Genomic DNA, 9,392 nt, shown 5'->3' with positions numbered 1-9,392 from the left:
TTTATATTCATACGCTTTTAGAAAGTTCATCGGGCGGGAAGAGGTGGAGCTTATAATGACCTAGTGGCGTATGACAAGAGTGCGAAATGGATATGCATTAATCATCCCTCGACACGTAGCGAATTCTCTTAGTCTTTTTCTTTCTCCCTCTAGCAATTTGGCAGCAGCGCAGTAATGATAGATGAGATTGTCCGAAATCGAATGCTTTCTACTGTACGACTAAGCGTTTGGCCGTATCGAGGAAATAGATCGATTCGCATTATACGGAACGTGAGCGTTACGTTACGGACCGGTAACGTTACGTCAAAATATTGACAAACGCGTTTTGTATGGTACATTTGGAACCACCTATTCTGGCGAATGACATTGCTGACATTGCCAGTTCACGAGCTATTTGTTGTATTTCCTGAATGAGTTGGCGATAACGTTTTCCTCCGCTAGTATCATTGTTATGAAAAATAAATGGACTACAGTACAGTCCGAGTGGATAATTTGTAGCGTGCCGCAAGCAACTTTCGTTCGCAATGATTTTACGGTACGTCTCCTACAATTTTTAAAATAAAATATTAAGGACATTGCATAGCCGGAACCAAAAAATTATGCTAATATTAAATGACTTAATGCAGCGAGTGCGAAAAATAGGTATGAATTGTGTCGAATTGTGTGCCCAAACATTCATAACAAACACTCAGAAAGTACAAGAACGAGTTGCGGAAGTAACAGGAATCTTCGATACGTCTGATTTCAAGAATATTAAACCGAAAAAGACCCATAAATAAGATCACTCGATACACCAGGCCAGAAACCTCATGTTCCAAAAGGATTAATGAAAATATATGAACAACTTATGGGAAACCGAGCGGGCTAGCGGCGTGGTAGAGGGCTGGCCTTGCATTCGGGAGGTCCGGGGTTCGATCCCAGGGGCCGGCAATCCTAACTGAGGTTTTCCATGGTTTCCTCAGTTATTTCCAGGCAAATGCCGAGATTGTACCTCTTGAAAGTCCGGCCATGGACGGCGATCCTTCCCTTAATCCTTTCATATGTGTGAGTGAATGCTGTGTAATGTCTTAAATGTTGTGTTGTATCGGAGGTGACCCTGGCATTGAGCTGATCCCTCATCCGGGGAGGCCCTCCATGTCCTTGTGTGGTCAAAAAAGTATGTATGTGATCCGATACATTAATACCTCTCCCGACAGGTCGCGGCCCTGTAAGGCCCGGGTGGCGTGGGTCGTGTAATTGCACCTGAAAGCCTAGATCATATATGTAACAGATAGGTCGCCCTTATAGGCTTTGACGTAACAACTTTTGTCAGGTTTACTACGCTGCCATCTAGTTATTACATAAGGAGTCACGTCATAATTCCCATTTGAATTGCATTAGCGACTCTACTGCCATCTCGTGTTCGTTTAGGCGGACGGGTGGCGATCCTGGCGGTTCTTCTCTTCAAAGTGCTGCCGATTTTAACATAGTGATGAGTTATCTGTTACATATATGATCTAGGCTAATTAATACTGCCTTTGGATATTAATTGTACATGAATGAGATATATGAACAATATTTTACGCAATAAGACTCAAGGATAATAAAATGTACAAAACATATTATACAATTTTGAGGGTAGAAGATGCATGGAGTCTGTTAAAGAATAGATTGATTATAATAGATCGGACTCCTTTAACAATATATAAATTTTTATAATAAAATACAAATAAATAAATTGAATAATTAAGGCTAAAAGGGAGAGGTTAAACTAAGAGAAAGAAGAAGAAGAAATTATGGGAATGTAATTAATTAATTCACGCGTAACATGTGTTACAAAGAATGGTAATCCTTGGACAATGAGGCGGTCTCTGAGCAATAGTTCACGACTAAAGTAGTCGACTCGATTCTTGTGTTGTTTAGTGCGAGTCTGATAGTTGTCGAGCTTGATGGATGATTTGTTTTACCGTGGTAATTCCTACATCTGTCTGTCGCATCTGCTGTTAACTGATTTAAATCCTTATTTATTAAGATGCCCCCGTCATAACTACTGAACCCAGAAATTGTGTAATTTTTTCACCATCTTCACAGTCTGTGTCAGCAATTTCGCATCTTTTCCAAACAAGGTCCTGTTTCTTTGTGGCTGTCTTCTGAAACGAAGGGCCAGGATTTGAAGTTTCCTTTTCGTTTTTTGTCTCCTAAACTTCATAACCACTAGGAAGGGGACGGGTGAAAAATTGATAATATTTGGTAAAATATAAGATTTTTAGTTTTTTTATATAGAAAATGAAGCTATGATGCCTACTTTACACTGTGACGAAATTTTAGAACCCTACGGCGGTTGTGTTCTTAATTACATCATCTTAAAAAAACAGCGGTCATTAAGTTTAAAATGCATACAAATTTTAAAACACATATCCCCGTACTTTTTTGCCCATTTCTCTGCATTCATGTTTCTAAGAAATCCACACATTTTATGCTAGGACGCTGAAATTTTTACTGAATGTTCTTTAGAATATACTTAACAAAGTTATGTTCGCATTAAAAAAAAGGAAATAGTTTTTGAATAAAAATAAAATGTTTGTTTGCGTTCTGTAAATAAAAATTTGAGTAGCAACAACTTTATTTTTTTCTCTTACGTTTGCAAAGTAAAACTAAACAAATCCAAATAAATATAAAAGAAATAAGAGAAAGCTTAAAATAAAAAAGTATAGAATTAATATCGCTACTAAAAAATAATACAAACTAATATTCTCATAAACAAAATACTAGCATACTCAACTTAATTGTATCATTGTATTTTACTACAGAGACTACATATGAGATATTATACAAAGAGCCTGATGATGCCCGAAGGACGAAAACGTTCGTAATTTTCATTGTATAGAACATAATGACTACATATATGAATAAGTGTCATTAGTTTTTGTAAATTTGATTTGTCATATGACTTAATAAACAACACAATATTATATTGTATTATTTATTTAAAATGCCTTGAAAAAATGGAATGACTCATGCAGAGGTATGGGCATAAATATTAATGATCATATGTTTCATATCTTGCTATTCGCAGACGACCAGGTAATAGTAGGACAAGATCAGGGAGATACTGAGTATATGTTCCGCAAGCTTGTAAGTGACTATAGTCTACACGGATTGAAAGTAAATTTTATGAAGACAGAATATATGGTTGTTGGAGGGAAGGGAGAGGACTTGGTTGTAAATGGTGTAATAATTAAGAATGTCAGCCAGTTTAAATATTTAGGATCAATTATAGATAGTTCTGGTACTTGTGAAAAGGACATAGATAATAGAATCAGCCAAGCGAGAAAAATAACTAGATCCTTGAATGCTATCCTTTGGAACAGAGAAATGACAAAAGCAACTAGAAAAACATATATTAAAACAATGGTAGAGAGTGTCCTTTTGTATGGGTCGGAGTGTTGGACTTTGAATGATAGATGGAATAAAAAGTTGGAGAGCACTGAGAAGGATGGGTTACGTCGAAGTATGAGTGTGTCTCGGTTGCAGCATGTAAGAAATGATTTTATTAGAGCAGAGATGGAAGCAGAAGAAACTGTAGTAAACAGGGTTGAGGAACGGATACTGCAGTGGTACGGACATGTACAAAAATGGAGGAGAATAGGTGGCCCAGACGGATAATTCATTGGTCCCCCACAGGAAGAAGGAAAAGAGGAAGGACTCGTTTAAGTTGGTGTGGTAGTGTGAAAAAAGTTATGACTAAATTCGACTTAGAAGATGGACAGTCGAATGATAGATCCTTATGGTGGACAGGAATTAGAAGCAACCGCTGAATTAAGAAGAAGAATTAATCAATGCTCAGCTGATAATTGCATCAAATTAATACACCTGCAGTCCACTCAAATCCGACAACGCGTTTAGACTTCTTAATCCTACTGCGGTACTGTTTCATTGATAAAAGACTTCCATTGCCGAATATACAGGGACATCATTTTATTTTTACTAACATTTTTAATATTAACCTGGCTATACCTTTTGCTACCCCTTCCCACGACTGGAGTTCGATGATACTGCGTAAAATAAAAACAAATCACTTTACTAGGTATAGGAGGGAAGAAAAGTAGTTAATCCATTTACGTAAACTAGGAAATATCGCAATCTCGAGTTTGATAATTTTCATTAAGTTTTTGTGTAATCAAAATACAGTGCAGTATTAACAATAAGTGTTTTTACTCACGAACTGAGTTATCCATGCGAACGTATTCATTCTGCAGTGTATATTATACTGTCTACAGCACATTAGCGTACAATATAGAGAATGAAGTTAAATTGTAAAATAATCATAATATGGATATTTAAACACATTTTTGAAAATGGTTACCGTTCATTTCGATACAGGGTTCAGTCCTTTTGTGCATATTATCGCACTATAGACTATTGTACCTAATTCCAATTACCAGTTTCGTCCTTCGTACTAATAACTCATGTTGAAATAATTCTGTACCTACTCTGTAAAAACGTACCTTACGTACTGTAAATTCAATCTTCATTTCTGTCCGATCCGAAGAAATAAAATTACTCAGACATGCTATCTACTGCCCGTCCAAGTAGTTATGTCGGAGGATCGTAGAAAGGTGGGAAATCACGTGACAGTTAATTATTTAACGAGGCCCTTTTATTTAAGTTATTTTAAACAGTTGCATAATATTACGTAGACGTCCAATTCCTAACAGAAATTAATGTTTTCAGAAAAGACTAAGACAGCCCAGCCACTAGCCTTTTCAGCGGCGTGAGCAGAAGCAGGTGGGGAAAATCGGGATGCGACGTAGGCAAACGGACGACAGCACCTGTGCGAAAATATGATTCAATATTGAAAGCTGTTTCGTCACTAGAAAACGCGAACATATTTCTGGAACGTACTATACTCAGTACTCCTTGACTGCATGTACGCGGCCTTGGTTGTGTTGGAGTTTACTAGTGGAAGGGGTGGGAGTGAAGTACATTCAAAAACTCAGGTACAATAAAAATTGAAGTAAAAATAAAATAATGTCCCTGTATAAGGAAGATAGCAGATCTCTGAACTCGTATTGCTTTGACATAACCGCGCTGTGCAATGAAACCTAGAGCTGAAGATGACCAATAATGACTTGCATGGCTAGCGTAGCCACCATATCGATTTTAAAAACATCTTTCATACCCTTAAAGCATGTTTTTTTTCAACGACATATTGAATGAAGGAAACTTGTCTGAAAAGAGACGAATTAACCTTTAATTTTATTTTACGTATAGAAGTTCCAAAATAATTTTGTTCCTTCATTAAAATAGTCGTACAAAATAGCGTACGACATACCGTACCCCAACCACGAGAAAGTCTCCAGGGAATGAAGGGAAGCGGGGTGATGCTGTGAATGAATGTTGATGTCATAAGATGTCATAAGGTCACACACGTGGGTACTCATATTTCTATTGGCTATCTCTCAAAGCACAAACCATAACACATTTTTATACTACCCTAGTTACAAAATTAGATCACTGTTAACCTCTTGGTCTTTTAATCCCTCCATACAGGAAATAACATATGGAGGAGAGCGCATGATTTTTAAACTGACGTTATAACTCTAAAATTATCTATCTACTTCGCTCCAATAGATGACGCAATAGTAAGCACATTCCTTTCACGGTTTATCTCCTGGTTGGAGAACAGTAGAGTTCGGTCGTACAATTAGTCAAAATAGTCGTATGCGTACGACTAGGTATGCGTGACGGAACCTGTACTGGACGGTTTGTTCTACTAGAGACAACAGCGCACCTGCATATTCCAATGAGTCACACATACTACTTTATGTGTCATGACACGTATTATTTGGAGGGAAAAGTTTGACATTTGATATTCTCTACTTGGTTATTTAATGATGCTATATTAATTACAAGGTTATTTAGCGTCGATAGGGTTGGTGATAACGAGATGATATTTGGCGAGATGAGACCGAGGATTCACCATAGATTGCCTGACATTTGCCTTACGGTTGGGAAAAACTTCGGAAATAAACCCAACCAGATAACCAGCCCAAACGGGAATTGAATCCCACCTGAGCGCAACTCCCGATCGGCAGACAAGCGCCCTAGCTGACTGAGCTACGCCTGTGGCTTAAAATTTGATATTAATTTATATATTACAGTATCTCAGTAACTCTCAACGAAAACTAAAAGAAAAAAATTCCGATTATATATTTAATTATTTCCAGGGTCCTGAATGCAAAGCGACGCGGATTTCATCCAGGAATCAGCTTAGTAAAGCCTTAGAAAACAGGAAGACTGTAAGAGTGGAGAGGCAATCACCACCGAAGAAAAACGCAAATATGAAGATTTATGCAGTGGTGGCGTTCTAATTTTTTAACAACCGGTTCTCATCGTTCATAACCGTAAATTTAATAATTTTATATCAAATATTGTATATTAAATGAGCTAATAATAAGCGATGAAAGAGTAATAGAACGGAGAAAAATTCTCTCCGGCGCCAGGATTTGAACCCAGGTTTTCAGCTCTACGTGCTGATGCTTTATCCACTAAGCCACACCGGATACCCATCTTGGTGTCGGACAGAATCGTGTCGGTTTAAGTTCCAACTCTTGGATTCCCTCTAGTGGCCGCCCTCTGCACTACGTCATAGATGTCTATGAACGTAGGATTGAAGTCCACACATGTGCTGAGGTGCACTTGTTATGAGTGACTAGTTGGCCGGGATCCGACAGAATAAGCGCCGTCTTAAATCACGAAGTGATTTACGCATATCATATATATTATTTTAATGTACCGAAGTACATATGATATTTCCATGCAGATATATTTGATATAGGACTTCAGTATTCATAGACATTTTTAGCGCGGGCTTTCGGTGGATTATCAGCGTTTTTCGTATTCATAAACCAGTGTTAGCGATAGGATATGATTTGAATTCTGTACTAGTAACCCGTGGATAGCCGGGGCTAGCTTAGTACGCTCGTAGCGCGTGCTGCGAAATGTCTATGAATAGCACCCTCAGAGCTGAAGTTTGAATTACTAGATCCGGAATTTGACTTGATGCTGGACTCGGCTAGTAAAAGAGTATCCAGTCACCACTGATTAATTTTACCCATATATACAAACAATAAATATATACCCTGACCACCAAAGTATTCTCTCCAACCAGAGTCAAACACCTTGTATGATTTGTAACCCAAAAATAAAGGCATATTAGATATACCATGACCACACGAATAGGGGAATCGTTCCGGTTTTATATTAATTGGTTTTATATTAATTGTTGTAGAAATGAAATTAACAGCTCCTAGAATTGAGGGTACACCTGCTAGGTGTAATGAAAAAATTGCTAAATCAACTGGGTTTTGGTGTAGATAACGCAACACTAAATCGATTCTTCACATTCCACTTTCTACTTCCATCATAATCATAAGGACGTAACAACAAATTTTGCGATATTTGTAATGGAAATCTTTTATGTTCGAAAACAATCATTTGAGAATTACAATGGACATGAGAAAGAATCAAAATAGCCTACCTTGTTGTGAAAACAATAAAAGGAAAAACCATTCCATCTTTTTGTGGCTGTACTGTAAAATTGCAGTTTTGTTGATAAGCCCGTCTGGACTCGACATAGTAAACACTCTCAGGTGTAAAGGTATCTCTTGTCACATGTTGGTCACTTTGTTCTTTGTTGTATGTGTTGTAAAGGCTGGTTCACAATAAACCGGGAACGGAAACGAGAATGAGAACGGAAATATTGTTAAAATAAATGTATTTATATATGAGCATTCACAATTAACTATTGTGAATGCTCACATTTAAATACATTTATTTTAACATTATTTCCGTTCTCGTTCTCGTTGTCGTTTCCCTTCCCGGTTTATTGTGAACCAGCCTTAACTCGGGTAAGTAGGTGCTTGAGGGTATCGGTGTGAATTACAAAAAGGTTTGAAACAGATGCATTATAGGACCCACCCCGAGTATTCCATAGTATCGATTATATATTGTATATTTTCGATTATTATATCAAGTATGCCATCTTAACAATATTAAATACATAGTACTATAAACATGTATAATTTAATAAAACCAACAATAATTATATTAAGCTCATATTAGTCACCTTTGTTATACAATATATTAAATTTTATTCAAAATAAAGTTAAAGAAACAAACCAAAACTAAACTTTAAACACAGTAACATTAAACTTTCAAACAATACAACATTGATATTAATATAACAATAAAATTAAGTTCATATTAGTCATCTTTATAATATATTATAAAATATTAATTCTAGTCATTTATACTGCATTTTTGGTCCAGGGAAAATACTAGTCTTTTACAAAAACACATTTTTACTAGTATTTTTCCTGAACCAAAGAATTAAAAACAAAATTGGTGTAAAATTAGCATTTTACCATGGACTTCACTGGAGATGTTCCGTTTCATCTTCTCCGTTATCCGAGTGATTTCACAAAGTGCTATGATACGGCGTTCCTGTGTCTATCATTCAATACCTTGTAGGTAATTTCCAATGACATCTCCACAGGAGTTCATCTCGTTTACTTTTAAATTTCTTCAGTCTCATCCCAGGATTGCATGTTTCGCAAAACATTTCACTTCTAAGTAAACCACATTCTCATAAAAAACCATAAACATAGCCTACATGTCTTTATTCATGGAACAAGCAACTCAAAAGTTTACAACTTATTTATAATTGCATGATTTCCATTTCGAGGCCTACATTTTAAATCAAGAGGGAGAATTTGATCCACTTCTTTTTTTTATTTACCGGTAACTATAGCATTCGATATTGCCGCCATGATTATGATCAAACTAACTTACAACAATATTGATTGGTTAGCAACATAATGAAAACAATATAAATCGATCATTTAATTGATAGAACGCAACTTCCGTTGACCTTTTTTTTTTTTGTGGCTTAACATGTTTTTATATTTAGGGTGGGTCCTATAATGCATCTGTTCCAAAGGTTTAAATAGGCCTACCGTAGCATCCTGGCCCATTTCTATCTAAAAGACATTACTGAATCTCACTTTATATTTTAAAGCTTTTCAATGGAGATGTTCCAATTTATTAGTAAACAGAACTTACCTCGTCCTCCCGCTCTGCTCCAAGCGGCGCAAGATAGCCCGGACCTGTGAAGGAAATAAATTCAAAATCGTGATTGTAAATTGTATCTACTTATTCCATTCTATTATATTTTGACAGTAACACCGGCGAGAGAGGGAATTTGAAAAGGAGAATATTGCCTTATCTAGAAATTCTGCGAGGAGTCCCAGGACTGGTGAAAAATCTGTGCTAGCTTCAAGCCTGTAGGCAAACTTGTTTCGTTGTGACATGGTTATAGGTGAAAATATGAAATTATCTGTAGTAATATC

General features: G+C 36.5%; 1 protein-coding gene across 1 annotated transcript in view; it reads right to left on the bottom strand.

Annotated features, from left to right (window-relative positions):
- LOC138695216 (titin homolog) overlaps positions 1-9,392 on the bottom strand; it is a 48,658-nt gene that overhangs the window by 25,155 nt on the left and 14,111 nt on the right. The window contains exon 2 of the mRNA XM_069819676.1: positions 9,106-9,149. Within this exon, the coding sequence (XP_069675777.1) occupies positions 9,106-9,149 (44 nt within the window). The remainder of the gene's footprint in view (positions 1-9,105; positions 9,150-9,392) is intronic.

Source organism: Periplaneta americana, chromosome 2 (assembly GCF_040183065.1).
Source record: "Periplaneta americana isolate PAMFEO1 chromosome 2, P.americana_PAMFEO1_priV1, whole genome shotgun sequence".
NCBI lineage: Eukaryota > Metazoa > Arthropoda > Insecta > Blattodea > Blattidae > Periplaneta > Periplaneta americana.
Note: the sequence above shows the minus strand (reverse complement) of the source record. Positions and strands in the feature narration are given on the sequence as shown.